Source organism: Podarcis melisellensis, assembly GCF_964234715.1.
Source record: "Podarcis melisellensis genome assembly, chromosome: 10".
NCBI classification, from domain to species: Eukaryota; Metazoa; Chordata; class Lepidosauria; order Squamata; family Lacertidae; genus Podarcis; species Podarcis melisellensis.
The window spans coordinates 73,369,006-73,389,549 of record NC_138542.1 but is presented as its reverse complement, the minus strand read 5'-3'; the positions used below and the strand labels follow the sequence as shown (position 1 = coordinate 73,389,549).

General features: G+C 48.3%; 5 protein-coding genes across 8 annotated transcripts in view; all 5 read right to left on the bottom strand.

Annotated features, from left to right (window-relative positions):
- The window catches only part of LOC309378762 (uncharacterized protein), a 49,303-nt gene that overhangs the window by 26,406 nt on the left and 2,353 nt on the right, over nt 1-20,544 (bottom strand). The gene's annotated exons all lie outside the window — the stretch shown is intronic.
- LOC309378638 (uncharacterized protein) overlaps nt 992-20,544 on the bottom strand; it is a 27,364-nt gene continuing 7,811 nt past the window's right edge. The window contains exons 1-3 of one of the 4 annotated variants that reach the window (XM_081927109.1): nt 7,110-7,432; nt 6,199-6,334; nt 992-3,622 (exon numbers count right to left, since the gene is read on the bottom strand). In XM_081927109.1, the coding sequence (XP_081783235.1) occupies nt 1,774-3,504 (1,731 nt within the window). In that variant the 5' untranslated portion in view covers nt 3,505-3,622; nt 6,199-6,334; nt 7,110-7,432 and the 3' untranslated portion in view covers nt 992-1,773. Of the gene's footprint in view, nt 3,623-4,395; nt 4,415-6,198; nt 6,335-7,109; nt 7,433-20,544 lie in introns of those variants that run through there. The other 3 variants (XM_081927110.1, XM_081927112.1, XM_081927111.1) reach the window with 3 other exon arrangements.
- LOC309378798 (uncharacterized protein) overlaps nt 12,644-20,544 on the bottom strand; it is a 50,059-nt gene continuing 42,158 nt past the window's right edge. Inside the window, exon 2 of the mRNA XM_081927477.1 lies at nt 12,644-13,183. The gene's annotated coding sequence lies outside the window, so the exon portion shown is untranslated. The remainder of the gene's footprint in view (nt 13,184-20,544) is intronic.
- LOC309379835 (uncharacterized protein) overlaps nt 13,982-20,544 on the bottom strand; it is a gene marked incomplete at its 5' end in the record, with an annotated part of 20,930 nt that continues 14,367 nt past the window's right edge. Inside the window, one exon of the mRNA XM_081929300.1 lies at nt 13,982-14,079. The remainder of the gene's footprint in view (nt 14,080-20,544) is intronic.
- The window catches only part of LOC309379836 (uncharacterized protein), a gene marked incomplete at its 3' end in the record, with an annotated part of 15,470 nt that continues 9,264 nt past the window's right edge, over nt 14,339-20,544 (bottom strand). Inside the window, exons 2-3 of the mRNA XM_081929301.1 lie at nt 20,182-20,391; nt 14,339-16,289 (exon numbers count right to left, since the gene is read on the bottom strand). Of these exons, the coding sequence (XP_081785427.1) occupies nt 14,339-16,171 (1,833 nt within the window). The 5' untranslated portion in view covers nt 16,172-16,289; nt 20,182-20,391. The remainder of the gene's footprint in view (nt 16,290-20,181; nt 20,392-20,544) is intronic.

Here is a 20,544-nt window from a genome sequence, read left to right as displayed (position 1 = left end):
AACCCCAAACAAGTGAGAACTCCCTGCGGACAGCCCCCCCCCGGGCTCGTAGGACCTGGACCTAACCAACCAGGTCTTTAGAAGCATGACAAAACACCCTGGATGTTCAGAGCAGTTTGCATACGCAGACTCCTGGGTAGCAGTCCTGAGCTGATGGTGCAGTGGGCTCTGAAGGAGGCAGAAGTAATCAAACCCCAAAAGAAAGAGCACTTATCCAGAGGAGAGGAGAAAATGAAAGAACCGACCTGGACCCAATGGCTCCCATATCAGCCTTTAATTGGCCAGACCTAGGAGTTTTGATAGCCTTTGGGGGCATACAAGACCCAGGACCCGAGCCTTCTTCCCTTGGGGGTTCCCCAGCTGGTGCCTCCCCCCCTTTCACCCAGCCAGTCCATGACAGCAACAGCAGCAACCACAGTAAATTCAGTACGATAATAATATGCACACTGGTCCTCTGGCAGGAAGAATAATAACTTCTGGGACTATGGAAAAATACTATCTTCCCCAAACCCCAAAATAAGCAGGAACTCTGGGGTTGCCCCATGGGGTTCGTGAGGGAAGATAGGGCCCCCCCAGGAGACCTCCCTGGTACCTGCAGCCCCTCCTTCCCCCTCTTGCAATAAGGCTTGGTGGAAATCTCCCATTAAATTACAGTATTTTAAGTTTTCTTCAGAACATGTAGGAGGCAGGGAGAAGTTCTAGTGAGGAATCAGTGTTTGGAGATCATGCGGTGGAGGGGGTGAGAGAGTTTAGTGCAAAAACCAGTCACACACATATGCATCCGTCTTCCATGCTTGAGTACAGCAACTCCAGGGCATGAGCTAAGTATCAGCAGGGTAGGGGCCACGTGTAGAGCAATTCCCATGCTGAGGTCAAAAACACACACAGAGGCAGCAGGACGTCTTCCGTAATACTTTCCTGAGCTTTCAAAGCATACAGTTCTCACTGGGTCCCCAGTGAGGCACAAAACAGCTCCTGAGAGCAAATCCAGTTTCAGCAGTAAAAAAATAAACTACACAAGATATCTAAGTCAGGCAGACACACCGGCAGAAGGGAGCAAGGGAGGAAAGAGTCTGGAAGGACACAGGGCAAAGGATGTGTGTCTTTTGCTTCCTGTCGCCTGGGAGGGAAGTCAGCAACTCAGCATCTGCAGGGGCTTCACGAAGCAAAGCTTTCTGCCGGCTGCTTCCAGACAATGAGCATCCTGGAAACACACACTGTGATCTGTGGTGTGTTGCCATATCAATTGTTTTTGAAAGGTTATCAGGATGTGGTCAAGAAACCAGTATTGGACAATATATCGCCCAGCCCTCACTGACCACCAAGTAATCCAGATAAACCCTCTCCCCTTCTCTATTGAAAGATAGATTACATCTTCACATACACAACATGTGTTAAAGACCGATTTCCTCCTGAGTTCATTGCTGTGAAGAAAAGAGTGGACTCTGAGAGGAAGATGTCCCACACTCCATACATCTAAATGGGTTCTTACATCTGAGAGTCCCGGGATGTTCCTTAAACACTCCATTGTAAATAAAGCACTTTTTGCAATCTTTTCATTTAAACAGTGTCTCCTCTTTGAGTTTGTTGATGGTTTGAAGGGTTTCAACTCCTAAAGTTCTTCCTGTCCGTGAGTCTGTTGATGTAGAATTTCCACTAGGACTGAACCTCTATCTACTTTCCTGATATTTATAAGGTTTGGCTTTTGTGTGAGTTTGTTGACATAAATCAAGGGTTCCACTCTGACTGAAGCTCCTTCCACAGTCCATACATTTAAACAGTTTCTCCCCTGTGTGTCTGCTGATGTTTTCTAAGGTGACCATTCTGCCTGAAGCTCTTTCCGCACTCCATGCATTTAAATGGTTTCTCCCATGTGTGAGTTCGTTGATGTTTTCTAAGTTTTCCATTATCACTATATCTCTTTCCACACTCCATACATGTAAATGGTTTCTCTCCTGTGTGAATCAGTTGATGTCTATTGAGGTGTCCACTCTGACTGAAGCTCTTTCCACACTCCATACATTTAAATGGTTTCTCCCCGGTGTGAGTCCGTTGATGTGTTCTAAGGCTTCCATTCTCACTGAAGCACTTTCCACACTCCATACATTTAAATGGTTTCTCCCCGGTGTGAGTCCGTTGATGTGTTCTCATTCTTCCATTCTCACTGAAGCACTTTCCACACTCCATGCATTTAAATGGTTTCTCCCCTGTGTGAGTTCGTTGATGTTTTCTAAGTTTTCCATTATCACTATATCTCTTTCCACACTCCATACATGTAAATGGTTTCTCTCCTTTGTGAATCCGTTGATGTCTATTGAGGTGTCCACTCTGACTGAAGCTCTTTCCACACTCCATACATTTAAATGGTTTCTCCCCGGTGTGAGTCCGTTGATGTGTTCTAAGGCTTCCATTCTTACTGAAGCACTTTCCACACTCCATACATTTAAATGGTTTCTCCCCGGTGTGAGTCCGTTGATGTGTTCTCAGGCTTCCATTCTCACTGAAGCACTTTCCACACTCCATACATTTAAATGGTTTCTCCCCGGTGTGAGTCCGTTGATGTGTTCTAAGGCTTCCATTCTCACTGAAGCACTTTCCACACTCCATACATTTAAATGGTTTCTCCCCTGTGTGAGTCCGTTGATGTGTTCTAAGTTTTCCATTATCACTAAAGCTCTTTCCACACTGCATACATTCAAATGGTTTCTCTCCTGTGTGTGTCTGTTGATGTATATTGAGGTGTCCACTCTGACTGAAACTCTTTCCACACTCCGTACATTTATATGGTTTCTCCCCTGTGTGAGTCCGTTGATGTGTTCTAAGGTTTGCATTGAAACAGAAGCTCTTTCCACACTCCATACATTTATATGGTTTCTCCCCTGTGTGAATCCGTTGATGTCTATTGTGGTGTCCACTCTGACTGAAGCTCTTTCCACACTCCATACATCTATATGGTTTCTCCCCTGTGTGAATCCGTTGATGTATTCTAAGGGTTGCATTGAAACTAAAGCTCTTTCCGCACTCCATACATTTAAATGGTTTTTCCCCTGTGTGAGTCCGTTGATGTGTTCTAAGTTTTCCATTATCACTAAAGCTATTTCCACATTCCATACATTTAAATGGTTTCTCCCCTGTGTGAGTCCGTTGATGTGTTCTAAGGCTTCCATTATCACTAAAGCTCTTTCCACACTCCATACATTTATATGGTTTCTCCCCTGTGTGAATCTGTTGATGTCTATTGTGGTGTCCACTCTGACTGAACCTCTTTCCACACTCCATACATCTATATGGTTTCTCCCCTGTGTGAATCCGTTGATGTGTTCTGAGGCTTCCATTATCACTAAAGCTCTTTCCACACTCCGTACATTTATATGGTTTCTCCCCTGTGCTATTCTGTTGATGTCTTCTAAGTTTTCCATTATTGCTAAAGCTCTTTCCGCACTCCATACCTTTAAATGGTATCTTCCCTGTTGGAGGTCGTTGATGTGAACTATCTGTGGTCATTCAATGAAGCATATTCCACATTTTAATTTCTATTCCTAATGAAACGAAAGGTGCACCATTCCCTGGAGTTTTGACTGTCTTCTCCATCCCCTTCTTCAGAGTGGGAGGAATGGAAATCCTGTTGGGTTTCAAGGAAGAGAACAAAGGCAAAGAGAACACATCAAGCTCCATTAGCACCTTCTCCTATTTCAACGTCTCCTACATTCCCTCACCTCCTACCCATGTTCCCAAATTTTAGGAAATTAATTTGCCATGTCAAATGATAGTAATTCATGAGCAACTTTCCAAATCCTCAATCAATGTTCATAAAGCAGCATGATTCTTTAAAGAGTGATGTGCTGTCTGATCTCGTGCCTGTCTTCTGATGCAGGACTATCCTAAAATGACACTGAAAAGCAGGATATTCAAGGCAAATAGATAAACTGTTGTTAGTGCAATGTGTAGTACCTTGAAAATGTAGTATTGATTCCCTAATGGCCTGAAGTTGTGTTATTTCTGGGGACATAGAATCATAGAGTTGGAAGAGACCCCAAGGGCCATCGAGTCCAACCCCCCTGCCAAGCAGGAAACACCATCAGAGCACTCCTGACATATGGTTGTCAAGCCTCTGCTTAAGGACCTCCAAAGAAGGAGACTCCACCACACTCCTTGGCAGCAAAATCCACTGTCGAACAGCTCTTACTGTCAGGAAGTTCTTCCTAATGTTTAGGTGGAATCTTCTTTCTTGTAGTTTGGATTCATGAATTTATTCCTGTTTTGTCTTAAAGATCATAAGCATATGATGTCATTGGGTGTTAGGGGAGCGGTAGTACCTTTGGTGGGGGGGGAATGTCATGCACCTTATGGGGTAATTTATCCACCATTGGTCCCCACCCTGCACTCAGCTATCACCTTTGGCTTCCGGAAGCTGCCTTGTGAGTTATCTTCAGGAGAAGAGAAGGCTATGGGGGGAAACCTACACAAATCCAGAATGGACTCTCTAAGAAGGTTGGATGGTGTTCTGCACACCTCCTTCCAGCAACTCCGATGGCCCCTTGAAAGCTAATGAAAGTCTTGGGCCTGGAGCTTTTGGAGGGGCAGGACCAGGAAAGCTTCTTTCTGCCACCATTATCCTTCTGATTGCGATTCAGGCCTCATCATGGAACTGAAACAACCCTGGTTGCACTGCTTGATATTTTCCAATGGGCTAGAGACGAAGGGGAAAGCTCTTTCCTGGTTCTGCTGGATCTCGCAGCAGCTTTGGAGACCTTTGACCGTGGTATCCTTCTGGACCCTCTAGGGGAGCTGAGGGCACTGCTGTGCAGTGGTTCCCCTCCTTCCTCCTGGGCCATGTCCAGAAAGTGGTGTTGGGGGATGAGTGTTCAGACCCCTGGGCTCTCACTTGTGGGGTGCCTCAGGGCTCCATCCTCTCCCCCATGCTTTTTAATATCTATACGAAGTCACAGGGAGAGATCATCTGTGGGTTTGGGCTGGGTGTCTCCCAGTATGTGGATGATACCCAGCTCTTCCTCTCTTTTAAATTGGGACCCGTGAAGGTCCTCTGTGAGTGTCTGGAGGCACTTGGAGGATAGATGGCGGCTAACAGATTGAGGTTGAATCTTGACAAGACAGAAATACTGTCCCAGGGGGAAAGGGGGCAGGCAGATGTGGAAGACTCCCTAGACCTGATGGAGGTAACTGTGCCCCAAAAGGACCAGGTGCACAACCTGGGGGTCATTTAGGACTCACAGCTGTCCATGGAGGCGCAAGTCAATTTTGTGTCCAGGGCAGTTGTCTGCCAGCTCCATCTGGTATGCCAGCTGAGACCCTCCATGCCTGGAGACTGTCTCCCCAGAGTGGTGCATGCTCTGGTGATCTCCTGCTTGGACTACTGCCATGTGATACATGGGGCCATCTTTGAAGGTGACTCGTAAGCTGCAACTAATCCAGAATGTGACAGCTAGACAACAGAATGGGAGCAGCCATTGAGACAACATAACACCAGTCTGAAAGGATCTTCACTGACTCCCAGTACATTTCTGAGCACAATTCACATTGTTGGTGCTGACCTTTAAATTGCCAAGGTTGCAATTTTTCAGGCATAGATTCCTGTTATGCCTTCAGTCACAAGTTTATTTGCTCAAGGAATTTTTTGCTGTCTCTGAGCTTTTTTTCCTACTCTAATAATTGTACATCGATCTTGCTCTGGAAATCATTATGGAGGAGCAAGATCATTGACCTAAAGCCCTACAGCCTCACTCTCTGTAGACCTGAAGGAGTGTCTCCACGCCCATCGCTCAGTCTGTACACTGAGGTCCTCCTTCAAGGGTCTTCTGCTGGTTCACCCCCCACACAACCCGTGAGAAGCGAAGTTACAGGGAAGCAGGCAGAGGGAAAGGAAATGGGCAACTATCCGACATTTAGAAGACAGCTGCATTGGGAGGTTTTGAGTGTCTGATGTTTTACTGTCTTTTATATGTACTGTAAGCTGCCCAGAGTGGCTGGGGAAACCCAGCCAGAAAGGCAGCGTAGAAATACTAGAACCATTCTTATTATATTGTTATCCTTTTGTAGTTATTTTGGAATTCGTACTGCAATATCAGCTCACGAAATGTCATGGATGGAGAAAATCACGGGGCTGCCGTAAACTGTAATCCCACCCACAACTTCTCATTCACATACAGTCTGTAAATTTGGGGAGGTCATACACCTCACCTGTGCTAATACTGGCACTCTTTGGCCTGTATAGGCACACCTTGTATGTAGAGCCTCCAGCCCCAGGCACTGTCTATCATGAAAATGGGTCCTTTGACTGGGAAGAATCTCAGCTTGTCAGTCACTCTGACACTGCCTACAAAGAATAAGAGGAACAGAAATGCTTTTGAGGTGCAATGTCTATATCCATCCTGAGAGCCATTCCATGGACTCTGCACCCCTGTTTCTGAGGACAGGTGTACATTATCCTCATCCTCAATGAAGCTGGCAGTGGAAAAGACACTTAAAAATGGAAGCCTGAGAGAGAGGAAAAGGTTTCTGGCTGCTTCCTGGTGGGATTGCTAAAACAGAGAACGGCTTCTGAAAAGGGCTCTCCCCTCCCCTCTTCCTCTCGGGATTTGAACCTCTGCGTCTGGACAGGGCAGGGGTTTATAGGGTGGGAAGAGCATGGAGCTTGCAGGAAGGGAGGGGTGGGGGGACTGGACCCCCCACTTTCCAGGGATCCCTCTCTGGTAGCCTTGAAGGGGTGGCTGATTCCTGGGAGGGAGGGAGAAGCCAAGGCGGCCCCTCCAGAAAATCCCCGCAGGCGCCACCATGGAGAAGTCTCCCCAAAGACTGGTCTTCCTCCCCCCCCATGCTGCCCTTCCCTGCCCCAGGGATGCCCCCCTCCCCACTTCCTCGACTCCCTCCCTCTGTCCCAGAGTCTCCCCTGAACCCAGAGCCACCCCCCCTTGGCGCCTTATATGGTTATATGTCTGCCGCTGCCAAGGCGCCTAAGGGGCCAAGGAAAGCCCCCTTCGCAGCACACGTGCAGGGATCCAGCCCATGCCTATGGGGCCCGCGAAAGGCGCTTTGGGGAGCTGGAGGGGGTCTTTGGATCCTTCTCTCGCCTCCCCCCGCGACCCCTTTACCTCTTTGTCCTCACTCGCGAATCTCCTTTCCTTTCCTGCAGCATCCATGGGGGGGGGGGGAGAGAGTATATTTCTGCCGCCCCTCCTCCCCTTTCGGAAAGACCGCTACCCTAGAGCTACAATCGGAGCAGCAATCCGGCGCAGAAGCTCCACTTCCGGGAGAAACAGGCAGTTTGGGAGGGGGGCTCATCCCCCCCCATTCCCGGAACAGAGGTCGGATGGCGAGGAGGAGGAGCAACATATTGGGGAGAGGATTTGGGGTTGTGGGGGCGGGGTGAGGGAAGGATGTCCCGGGAGGGGAGGGAAAGAATTAAGCGGGGCGGGGAGGAAGGTTTTTCTCCTCCCCTCTTCCTCCTGTATATTAGGACAGTGGGGGAGGGGCTGATCCTGGAAATTATAATGTGGGGTGTGTCCCCCCAAAGTTTACATTGCAAAATCCTTCCCTCGCCCACCCCACGTCACGAGCCGTGCGTCCTTGTTTTAGGTATTGGTGCTCTTCAGACCAGGATGGGGGGGCAGTTATACGACTCCCCCAAAACCCCAAGTCCCCACCACAGCCTCAGACTAAGGCCAGGACAATGACCATTTGCACAGGCACCTTCCATGCACAACAGCAAGGAGGCTCAGAGAAGCAGCCTATACAATTGTAGCAAGAAGCGGATACCATGAATCGGACTGTTTCCTCTGATTATCAAATATAGAAAACTGTAGAAACGTCAAATAATCGCCAAAATTCAACGGTTTGATCGATTTCCTTGGTTCCCACGGCTAATGACTCCTCTGGAATTGGGGTCTCCAGGGCTCCCCCTGACTCCATAATCCCTTAGGAGGCAGGAGGCGATCAAGGGCAGCACATGCCAGGGATGATCACTCAGGCAGAGGGGCTGCTGAGGAGCTCAGCTCACATGTCTATAGGAATTTCTGAAGTTACCCCAGTGAGCCAGTACATAGAGACATTTATCAGTGAATTCATACATTTGGTATCGTGCAGCAGAGGTCCTTTGAATAGATAGGAAGAAACTGTGATGAAGTGTTTTGTGGGAAGAAATCACAAAAGTGATTGTGCTGATTTTGGTGGTGGGCTGCATGTGCATAATATCTGCTGGAGGGGCAACCCCCCCCAACCTATACATAGGTTCCTGCAACAGTCTGGACAGGTCAGGGGCTTATGGGGTGGGAAGCAGATAGAGGTTGCAGGAAGGAAGGGGTGGGGGAACCGGACCCCCCACTTTCCAGGGATCCCTCTGGCTGCCTTGAAGGGATGGCCGATTCCTGGGTGGGAGGGAGAAGCCAAGGCGGCCCCTCCGGAGATTCCCCACGGGAGCCACTATGGATAAGTCTCCCCAAGACTGGTTTCCTATCTCCCCCCCCCAATTCTGCCCTTCCCTGCCCCAGGGATGCTCCCCCTCCCCACTTCCTCGACTCCCTCCCTCTGTCCCAGAGTCTCCACTGAACCCAGAGGTCCCCCTTGGCGCGGCTTACCCCACGACCTGCGCCCCCATCTCTCCCTCCGGAGGGCCCCCCACCCAAGACGAGCAGGGGAGGACAGGGGGGTCACTATCAAAGCCTCCATCACGCCCGTTAACCCTTTCATGGCCCACCTCTTTCCGCGCGGAACCCACAGAGTCCCAGGGATGCCTGCGCGGGCAAATGGGTCGAGGGGGCCTCGTGGGATCCCCTGGGTGGGCTTCCTAAGGGTCAAAGGAAAACCTCCTTCATTGTACGCGTGCAGGGATCCAGATCCACGAGAGGCGCTTTGGGGAGCTGGCGGGGTCTCTGGATCCTCCTCTCCCCTTCCCCCCCGCGACCCCTTTACCTCTTGTCCTCGCTCCCGATTCTCCTTTCCTTTCCTGCAACATCCACGTGGGTGGGGGGGATTTACCTGCCGCCGCTCCTGCCTTCTCCGAAAGCGCGCGCCCCTAGAGCTATGCCGCAGAGCAGCAATCCGGCGTAGAAGCTCCACTTGCGGGAGAAGCAGGCAATTTGGGAGGGGGGCTCATCCCCCCCCCGATTCCCGGAACAGAGGTCGGATGGCGAGGAGGAGGAGCAACATATTGGGGAGGGGATTGGGGCTTTGCGGAGGCGGGGTCTGGGAAGGATGTGCCGGAATGGGTGGAATTTGGGGGGCGGGGAGCAGAGGAAGGTGTCCCCCCTCCCCTCTTCCTTCTGTGAATCAGGAGAATAGGGGAGGGCCTGATCCCGGCAATCCACTTGCAAAGTGGGGTACCCCACCCCACAATGTTTATATTGCAAAATCCTTCCTTCCCCCACCCCACGCCATGAGCTTAGATCCCTCCGTGTTTTAGGTATTGCTGCTGTTAAATCCAGGAAGTGGGGAGAGGCAGTCAAGACAGAAATCCATCGGGATGGTGGGTTGAATCCTGATACTTTTCAAGCCGAAGCGCAGGGAAGCCTTGCAGCTGGGGGGATGTGTGAATACTGTTGTGGTGCTTGGGGGAAGAGGGTAGTTAAAAGGTGTGGGAAAGTGGGGTTGTGGTGGAGCGATGAACCCCAAAGGACTGAGAATTCACTGTGAACAGGACGGGCCCACTCTAGCCTCACCCCCTTACCTAAAAGCCTGACACCCCGCAATGTGACAGGATTGTGACTCCTGCCCTCAGCAAGCAAAATAGTTCCCCTCCCCACCGGAGGAAAGCAATCTATGGGATGCTGAGGTGCCCTGAGGGCTGTGCGGGACCCCCATTCCTTGAAATGGAGGGAGCCGTGGGCTGTGGCTCTGTGTGTGTCTCAGGCAAAAGGGGGAGGGCTGCTCTGTGTGTTTTGCTAGCAGATAAAATGCACATTTTTGGGGGGGGAGTTTTCTTTTTGTGTGCTTTGCATTGAGACTCGTGTTTCCAGCTTAGCCAGGGGAGCTGGGGCTGGAGGGCCGCCTGTGTGTGTGAGAGGGGGGGGGAGAACCCCCCCCCAATAACCGGCTCCCAGCTCTGTGTATGTCTCATACACATACACCCGGACAACACCATTACTGGCCCCAACAACATCACACATACCATCTCGGGACTATTTAATTGCTCATCGTCTAACATTGTGTATGCTATGAAATGCCAACAGTGTCCTTCAGCTCTCTATATTGGACAAACAGGCCAGACCTTACGCCAAAGAATAAACGGACATAAATCGGACATCAGGAATCACAAGACAGAGAAACCAGTAGGAGAACACTTCAATCTCCCAGGACATTCTATACAAGATCTCAAAGTAGCTGTTTTACTACAAAGGAATTTCAGAAATAGACTGGAAAGAGAAGCTGCTGAATTGCAACTTATCACCAAACTTAAAACCATGGAGAAACCTGGTCTGAACAAAGACCTTGGATTCTTATCTCATTATACATGACAAAGCCATTTTTCACCTTTTCACCCCTTGCTTTTTCCTGTAAGACCTCTTGCATTTTCCTGTAAGACCTATTGCAGTCTTTAAGAGTCGTCAACAGGCTCATCACAGCTATCTGCCAATCACCCATTCCCACCACCCTTCTGAGTAATACCCCTCCCCACCTTCTCACTATATAGAAGGGTCTGGAAACTTCTGTTTCAGTGTATCTGAAGAAGTGTGCATGCACACGAAAGCTCATACCAAGAACTGACTTAGTTGGTCTTTAAGGTGCTACTGGAAGGATATAAAAAATCATATAAAATCAACTCCTTTGCCAGTTCCCTCCATTCCAATGCTATTTTGCCCTTGGAAAAAGGACTCTTTTTTCCTGCCACCTGTCGGACTTGGGTTCGACGGAGCTCCTCCGATGATGCTTAGGTAATGACCTGAGCCTTTGATGAGGCTCCAGGCACACTCCCCATTCAGCAGAGTATCCAGCACGCAGGGAAGGACGAGAAGTTTATTAGCTACATTGCTAAAGAGTTTTATTTCTAACTATGCAGACAGAAACGAAATATACATGCTCTCTCTGTGAAAGCAGAGAGCAACTGAAAAACAAAGGAACAGGAAACAGTAACATCACATCCGTCTCCTGTCTTCCGTGAGACTTCCAACAGTCTGGAATGTCTCTGGAATGCAAAACAGAGTCTTGTGACTCCAAGAGCACTGCACAGTGGCAACACACAGAAACCAGCACCACCTCCCCAAGGGTGAAGATGTGTAGACACACCTCCTACCCCAGGAAATGCCCAGAGGTGACAATTGCTGGGCTCACTGTTAGCCAAGGGAAGCCAAATCTCATCACCAGACTTGTCTCAGGCTGCAGACATGCAAAGGAAGTTCTGTTGTCCTTTTGGGTGGTGGGTACTTGAGACATGTTTGCCTCTGCTAATCTTATACTTGGGTGTTGCCCTGACATATCTACCTATGCTAATCTTCTGGAACCCTCCCCTTTCTGACGTTTTAGTGATGTAGCAATGATGTATTGATGATGCTGTGCGAACTATATCCTGGGATATGGTGGGAAAGTTTTAAAAGTCAATGTCGCCCCAGGGTCAGAGTTCCCTCACTGCTGTTTGAACCAGTTGCACAACAATAAAGGTTCTCAGTCTACTGACTGCTCTTTGTTCCAAATTGCTTGGCTGGAATTTCCTTCGTTTACTGACCGCACAGACCTGCGGGGGACTTGTACCCTGGCGAGCTGGGCTTCTGAGTAGTCTCTCAACCCATAATATTCTTTAACATGTTGAAAAGTCCTTTCCCATTCCCTGTATTGACTGCCTGTGATAAAATCGTTGGACTCTTATCTCCTCCTGGCTCCTGAGTTTATTGGCCAGACCTAGGAGTTTTTATAGCCTTTGGGAGTATACAGTGGTACCTTGGTTTATAACCATATAGTGGTACCTTGAGTTAAGTACTTAATTCATTCCAGAGGTCCGTTCTTAACCTGAAACTGTTCTTAACCTGAAGCACCACTTTAGCTAATGGAGCCTCCTGCTGCTGCCACGCTGCACGATTTCTGTTCTCGTCCTGAAGCAAAGTTCTTAACCTGAGGTACTATTTCTGGGTTAGCAGAGTCTGTAATCTGAAGTGTATGTAACCTGAAGTGTATGTAACCCGAGGTAGCACTGTAATCCATTCCAGAGGTCCGGTTGTAAACCAAAACAGGTTGTAACCCAAGGGGCGCTTTTGCCAATGGGGACTCCCCCCCCAAAAAATGGGTTGTAATCCAAAAAAAGGGACACGGACTTTGGCGTTTGACTTGGTTGTAATCCAAAACGTTTGTAATTCAAAGCGGTTGCAAACCAAGGAACCACTGCACAACATTTGGTGCCGTGACTCAGATAAATCGAGGCTTTCTTTGAGCCCACCCAGCTGTGGGTGCCTGAACCGAGGGAGCCGTGGGCTGTGGCTCTGTGTGTCTCGGCCAGCTGTGGGCGCCTCAAGCAGGCAGCAGCAGGCTCCCAGCTCTGTGAATGTCTACGTATTGTCTCTAGCATGGCCAATTTTGGCAAATTCAAATGCAAATACGGTGGAGCGATGAACCCTAAACAAGTGAGAACTCCCTGCGGACAGCCCCCGCCCCCGGGGCTCGTAGGACCTGGACCTAACCAACCAGGTCTTTAGAAGCATGACAAAACACCCTGGATGTTCAGAGCAGTTTGCATAGGCAGACTCCTGGGTAGCAGTCCTGAGAGAGAGCCCTACAGAAGTTGAAAGGACAGTATTCCACCTCGCTGATGGTGCAGTGGGCTCTGGAGGAGGCAGAAGTAATCAAACCCCAAAAGAAAGAGCACTTTTCCAGAGGAGAGGAGAAAATGAAAGAACCGACCTGGCCCCCAACGGCTCCCATATCAGCCTTTAATTGGCCAGACCTAGGAGTTTTGATAGCCTTTGGGGGCATACAAGACCCGGACTCCGAGCCTTCTTCCCTTGGGAGTTCCCCAGCTGGTGCCTCCCCCCCTTTCACCCAGCCAGTCCATGACAGCAACAGCAGCAACAACAGTAAATTCAGTACGATAATAATATGCACACTGGTCCTCTGGCAGGAAGAATAATAACTTCTGGGACTATGGAACAATACTATCTTCCTCAAACCCCAGAATAAGCAGGAACTCTGGGGTTGCCCCATGGGGTTCGTGAGGGAAGATGGCCCCCCCAGGAGATTTCCCTGGTACCTGCAGCCCCTCCTTCCCCCTCTTGCAATAAGGCTTGGTGGAAATCTCCCATTAAATTACAGTATTTTAAGTTTTCTTCTGAATGTGTAGGAGACAGGGAGAAGTTCTAGTGAAGAAGCAGTGTTTGGAGATCACACATGGTGGGGGTGAGAGAGTTTGGTGCAAAAACCAGTCACACACAGATGCACCCGTCTTGCATGCTTGAGTACAGCAACTCCAGGGCATGAACCAAGTATCAGCGGGGTAGGGGCCACGTGTAAAGCAATTCCCATGCTGAGGTCAAAAACACAAACAGAGGCAATAGGACTTCTATAGTAATAGTTTACTGAGCTTTGAAAGCATACAGTTCTCACTGGGTCCCCAGTGAGGCACAAAACTTAGCTCCTGAGAGCAAATCCAGTTTCAGCAGTAAAAAAATACAACACACAAGATATCTAAGTCAGGCACACAAACCAGCAGAAGGGAGCAAGGGAGGAAAGAGGGTGGAATGGCAAAGGGCAGTGGATGTGTCTCTTTCGCTTCCTGTCGTCTGGGAGGGAAGTCAGCAACTCAGCATCTGCAGGGGCTTCACAAAGCAAAGCTTTCTGCAGGCTGCTTCCAGACAAATGAGCATCCTGGAAACACACACTGTGATCTGTGGTGTGTTGCCATATCAATTGTTTTTGGAAGGTTATCACGATGTGGTCAAGAAACCAGTATTGGACAATATATCGCCCAGCCCTCACTGACCACCAAGTAATCCAGATAAACCCTCTCCCCTTCTCTATTGAAAGATATATTACATCTTCACATACACATGTGTTAAAGACCGATTTCCTCCTGAGTTCATTTTTGTGAAGAAAAGAGTGGACTCTGAGAGGAAGACCTCCAACACTCCATACATCTAAATGGGTTCTCTCATGAGAGAGTCCCGGGATGTTCCTTAAACACTCCATTGTAAATTATGCACTTTTTGCAATCCTTTCATTTAAACTGCTTCTCCTCTTTGAGTTTGTTGATGGTTTGTAGGGTTTCAACTCCTAAAGTTCTTCCTGTCCGTGATGTAGAATTTCCACTAGGACTGAACCTCTATCTACTTTCCTGATATTTATAAGGTTTGGCTTTTGTGTGAGTTTGTTGACATAAATCAAGGGTTCCACTATGCCTGAAGCTCTTTCAGCACTCCATGCATTTAAATGGTTTCTCCCCTGTGTGAGGCCGTTGATGTTTTCTAAGGTTTCCATTATCACTATATCTCTTTCCACACTCCATACATGTAAATGGTTTCTCCCCTGTGTGAGTCCGTTGATGTATATTGAGGTGTCCACTCTGACTGAAGCTCTTTCCACACTCCATACATTTAAATGGTTTCTCCCCGGTGTGAGTACGTTGATGTGTTCTAAGGCTTCCATTCTCACTGAAGCACTTTCCACACTCCATACATTTAAATGGTTTCTCCCCTGTGTGAGTCCGTTGATGTGTTCTAAGGCTTCCATTCTCACTGAAGCACTTTCCACACTCCATACATTTAAATGGTTTCTCCCCGGTGTGAGTCCGTTGATGTTTTCTAAGGGTTGCATTGAAACTAAAGCTCTTTCTGCACTCCATACATTTAAATGGTTTCTCCCCTGTGTGAGTCCGTTGATGTGTTCTAAGTTTTCCATTATCACTAAAGCTCTTTCCACACTGCATACATTCAAATGGTTTCTCTCCTGTGTGTGTCTGTTGATGTATATTGAGGTTTCCATTCTGACTGAAACTCTTTCCACATTCCATACATTTAAATGGTTTCTCCCCTGTGTGAGTCCGTTGATGTGTTCTAAGGCTTCCATTCTCACTGAAGCTCTTTCCACACTCCATACATTTATATGGTTTCTCCCCTGTGTGAGTCCGTTGATGTATATTGAGGTGTCTACTCTGACTGAAGCATTTTCTACACTCCATACATTTAAATGGTTTCTCCCCGGTGTGAGTCCGTTGATGTGTTCTAAGGCTTCCATTCTCACTGAAGCTCTTTCCACACTCCATACATTTATATGGTTTCTCCCCTGTGTGAGTCCGTTGATGTCTTCTAAGGGTTGCATTGAAACTAAAGCTCTTTCCACACTCCATACATTTAAATGGTTTCTCCCCTGTGTGAGTCCGTTGATGTGTTCTAAGTGTTCCATTCTCACTGAAGCACTTTCCACACTCCATACATTCAAATGGTTTCTCTCCTGTGTGTGTCTGTTGATGTATATTGAGGTGTCCACTCTGACTGAAACTCTTTCCACATTCCATACATTTAAATGGTTTCTCCCCTGTGTGAGTCCGTTGATGTTTTCTAAGTTGTCCATTATCACTAAAGCTCTTTCCACACTCCTTACATTTATATGGTTTCTCCCCTGTGTGAATCCGTTGATGTGTTCTAAGGTTTGCATTGAAACAGAAGCTCTTTCCACACTCCATACATTTAAATGGTTTCTCCCCTGTGTGAGTTCGTTGATGTATATTGAGGTGTCCACTGTTACTGAAGCTCTTTCCACACTCCATACATTTATATGGTTTCTCCCCTGTGTGAATCCGTTGATGTGTTCTAAGGTTTCCATTGGTACTGAAGCTCTTTCCACACTCCATACATTTATATGGTTTCTCCCCTGTGTGAGTTCGTTGATGTGTTCTAAGGTTTCCATTCTTACTGAAGATCTTTCCGCACTCCATACATTTATATGGTTTCTCCCCTGTGTGAGTCCGTTGATGTCTTCTAAGGTTTCCATTCACACTAAAACTCTTTCCGCACTCCAGGCATTTAAATGGTTTCTCCCCTGTGTGAGTCCTTTGATGTATATTGAGGTGTCCACTCTGACTGAAGCTCTTTCCACACTCCATACATTTATATGGTTTCTCCCCTGTGCTATTCTGTTGATGTCTTCTAAGTTTTCCATTATTGCTAACGCTCTTTCCACGCTCCATAACTTTAAGTGGTTTCTCCCCTGTTGGAGGTCGTTGAAGTGAACTATGTGTGCTCATTCAATGAAGAATATTCCACATTTTAATTTCTATTCCTAATGATACGAAAGGTGCCCCATTCCCTGGAGTTTTGACTGTCTTCTCCATCCCCTTCTTCAGAGTGGGAGGAATGGAAATCCTGTTGGGTTTCAAGGAAGAGAACAAAGGCAAAGAGAACACATCAAGCTCCATTAGCACCTTCTCCTATTTCAACCTCTCCTACACTCCCTCACCTCCTACCCATGTTCCCAATTTTTAGGAAATGAAGTTGCCATGTCAAATGATAGTAATTCATGAGCAACTTTCCAAATCCTCAATAAATGTTCATAAAGCAGCATGATTCTTTAAAGAGTGATGTGCTGTCTGATCTCGTGCCTGTCTTCTGACGCAGGACTATCCTAAAATGACACTGAAAAGCAGGATATTCAAGGCAAATAGATAAACTGTAGTTAGTGCAATGTGTAGTACCTTGAAAATGTAGTATTGATTCCCTAATGGCCTGAAGTTGTGTTATTTCTGGGGACATGAATTTATTCCTGTTCTGTCTTAAAAATCATAATCATACGATGTCATGGTGTGTTAGGGGAGCGGTAGTACCTTTGGTGGGGGAAATGTCATGCACCTTATGGGGTAATTTATCCACCATTAGTCCCCACCCTGCACTCAGCTATCACCTTTGGCTTCCGGAAGCTGCCTTGTGAGTTATCTTCAGGAGAAGAGAAGGCTATGGGGGGATACCTACACAAATCCAGAATGGACTCTCTAAGAAGGTTGGATGGTGTTCTGCACACCTCCTTCCAGCATCTCTGATGGCCCCTTGAAAGCTAATGAAAGTCTTGGGCCTGGAGCTTTTGGAGGGGCAGGACCAGGAAAGCTTCTGCCACCATTATCCTTCTGATTGCGATTCAGGCCTCATCATGGGACTGAAACTGCCCTGGTTGCACTGCTTGATATTTTCCAATGGGCTAGAGACGAAGGGGAAAGCTCTTTCCTGGTTCTGCTGGATCTCTCAGCAGCTTTGGAGACCTTTGACCGTGGTATCCTTCTGGACCCTCTAGGGGAGCTGAGGGCACTGCTGTGCAGTGGTTCCCCTCCTTCCTCCTGGGCCATGTCCAGAAAGTGGTGTTGGTGGATGAGTGTTCAGACCCCTGGGCTCTCACTTGTGGGGTGCCTCAGGGCTCCGTCCTCTCCCCTATGCTTTTAAATATCTATACGAAGTCACTGGGAGAGATCATCTGCGGGTTTGGGCTGCGTGTTCCCCAGTATGTGGATGATACCCAGCTCTTCCTCTCTTTTAAATTGGAACCTGTGAAGGTCCTGTGTAAGTGTCTGGAGGCACTTGGAGGATAGATGGCGGCTAACAGATTGAGGTTGAATCTTGACAAGACAGAAATACTGTCCCAGGGGGAAAGGGGGCAGGCAGATGTGGAAGACTCCCTAGACCTGATGGAGGTAACTGTGCCCCAAAAGGACCAGGTGCACAACCTGGGGGTCATTTTGGACTCACAGCTGTCCATGGAGGCACAGGTCAATTTTGTGTCCAGGGCAGTTGTCTGCCAGCTCCATCTGGTATGCTGGTTGAGACCCTCCATGCCTGGAGACTGTCTCCCCAGAGTGGTGCATGCTCTGGTGATCTCCTGCTTGGACTACTGCCATGTAATACATGGGGCCATCTTTGAAGGTGACTTGTAAACTGCAACTAATCCAGAATGTGGCAGCTAGAGAACAGAATGGGAGCAGCCGCTGAGACAACAGAACACCAGTCTGAAAGGATCTTCACTGACTCCCAGTACATTTCTGAGCACAATTCACATTCTTGGTGCTGACCTTTAAATTACCTCGGTTGCATTTTGCAGGCATAGATTCCTGTTATGCCTTCTGTCACAAGTTTATTTGCTCAAGGAATTTTTTGTTGTCTCTGAGCTTTTTTTCCTACTCTAATAATTGTATGTCGGACTTGCTCTGGAGATCATTGTGGAGGAGGAAGATCTGCAACCTAAAGACCTAAACAGCCTCACTCTCTGTAGACCTGAAGGAACGTCTCCACCCCCATCGCTCAGTCTGTACACTGAGGTCCTCCTTTGAGGGTCTTCTGCTGGTTCACCCCCCCCCCCCCGTGAGAAGTGAAGTTACAGGGAAGCAGGCAGAGGGAAAGGAAACTATCTGACATTTAGAAGACAGCTGCATTGGGAGGTTTTGAGTGTCTGATGTTTTACAGTCTTTTATATGTACTGTAAGCTGCCCAGAGTGGCTGGGGAAACCCAGCCAGACAGGCAGCGTAGAAATACTACAACCATTCTTATTATATTGTTATTCTTTTGTAGTTATTTTGGAATTCGTACTGCAATATCAGCTCACGAAATGTCATGGATGGAGAAAATCATAGGGCTGCCGTAAACTGTAATCCCACCCACAACTTCTCATTCACATACAGTCTGTAAATTTGGGGACGTCGCACACCTCACCGGTGCTAATCCTGGCACTCTTTGGCCTGTGTAGGCCAGTGTTTCCCAACCTTTTTTGGGCAAAGGCACACTTGTTTCATGAAAAAAATCTCGAGGCACACCACCATTACAGCCCCGTGACGTCAGCGCGCAGCGTCACGCCGGGAGGGACGCACGAAAGTGTAAGTTTCAATTTTCCCCCCTCCCCCTTGCCTTCCTTCTGTGCCAACCGCCAAAAAGCCAAGACTTTAGGGCAGCAGGTCGACACGGAAGAAGCTCCTACCTAAAGACAGGTGCGACGGCCGTGTCCTCTTCTGCCACACTTGGCAGCCCTGCCTTACGGTCGTGACTCCCACCCTGATTTCTCCCCGCAGGTCGAGCAGCACAGGCAGCCCAATGTGTCCAGCCCAGACACAAGCCCCGCTTCCCCACTCTAGATCCTGAATGCGACCAAGTGCTCTGGACTCCCGAGCAGGGTGGGAAAGAGGACTCGCATCTGGTAGCCTCCGGGCTCCTCGCCTGCTCGAGGGATGGCATTGCAGGCAAGCTGCCGGCCGTTGCCATCGCCGCCCCCTCATGCGAGTGGACCTGCCCAGAGTGGTGGGCCAGGGGAGGCTCGCTCTCTGTGGGGATGTGGCCCGCACGCGCGGCCCCGCTTCCTCCTGCCCAGGGCTGAGCTCCTTACCCGCGACCTCGGTCTCGCGCACGCGGATCCCACTTATTCCGAAGCTCGCGCCACTAGCCGGGGCTCTCACACCGTGCCAGAGCGAGGCGGCGCGGCCCACTGACGTCATCGCGGCTCGCCGCCGCCCTCGACTTCCCTGTTCCCTCCCCTCTCTTGGGTCGCCGTGGTTACTGAGGACTGCAAGCTGCTTGGGCGAGCGTGGGGCATTAAGTGGGAGAAGGAAAATTAAAATTAAAACTCGCCTGAAGGCCGCCTCTCTGGATATCTTTCGAATTTTTTAATTTTTCCCGCGGCACACCAGGCAACGTCTCGCGGCACACTAGTGTGCCGCGGAACACCGGTTGGGAAACACTGCAATAGATTGTAAATGGATTAAAGGGAAAAATAAGGTTAGAATGTATTAAGATAAATTATAGGACAGAAAATTGAGGAAGATGGAAAGGATTTGCTGAAACAATTAATTGAAGTGGAATACAAAAAAGGGAGGTGTGAGGAAGTCGCTGAAACAAGAAAATGAAAGATAATATTGAAAGTATTGGATGTGTTTTCTTAAATGTTTTTGTTTTGTTTTTGTTATGTTTATGTAGTATTTATGTATTTATGTAGTCTTATGTAGTTTATTTATGTTTATGTAGTCTTTTTGTAGTGTATTGTATTGTTTTGTTATGTTTAATTCTCTTTCTTTTCCTTTTGTAACTTTTAAAACTTTAATAAATATATTTTTTTAATGAAGTTGTGTTATTTCTGGGGACATGAATTTATTCCTGTTCTGTCTTAAAGATCATAATCATACGATGTCATGGGGTGTTAGGGGAGCGGTAGTACCTTTGGTGGGGGAAATGTCATGCACCTTATAGGGTAATTTATCCACCATTGGTCCTCACCCTCCACTCAGCACTCACCTGTGGCTTCCAGAAGCTGTCAGGATGGAATAGGGGCCGCAATCCCAGGAACGGCTTCAACCGGCCGGCACAACCAGGTGAGGATACCTGATGGGTCTCAATTCCTTGGTGTATTAGGGAATTCTATTGCAGGTGAAGGCAGGCCCTGGTGGATGGAGAGGATGAGAACAACAGTGAATCCCACAGTCAAGAAGGCAGATTCTGCACATCCTGCAGAGGAAAGTGAGGGCAGATGGGGCTCGTCAACCAGGGAAGGGAACCCTTTGGGAAGGAAATCTCTGGTCGTAATACTTTGGTACACTCCCTCACTTCCTCTTGAGTTATCTTCAGGAGAAGAAAAGGCTATGGAGGAAAACCTACAGA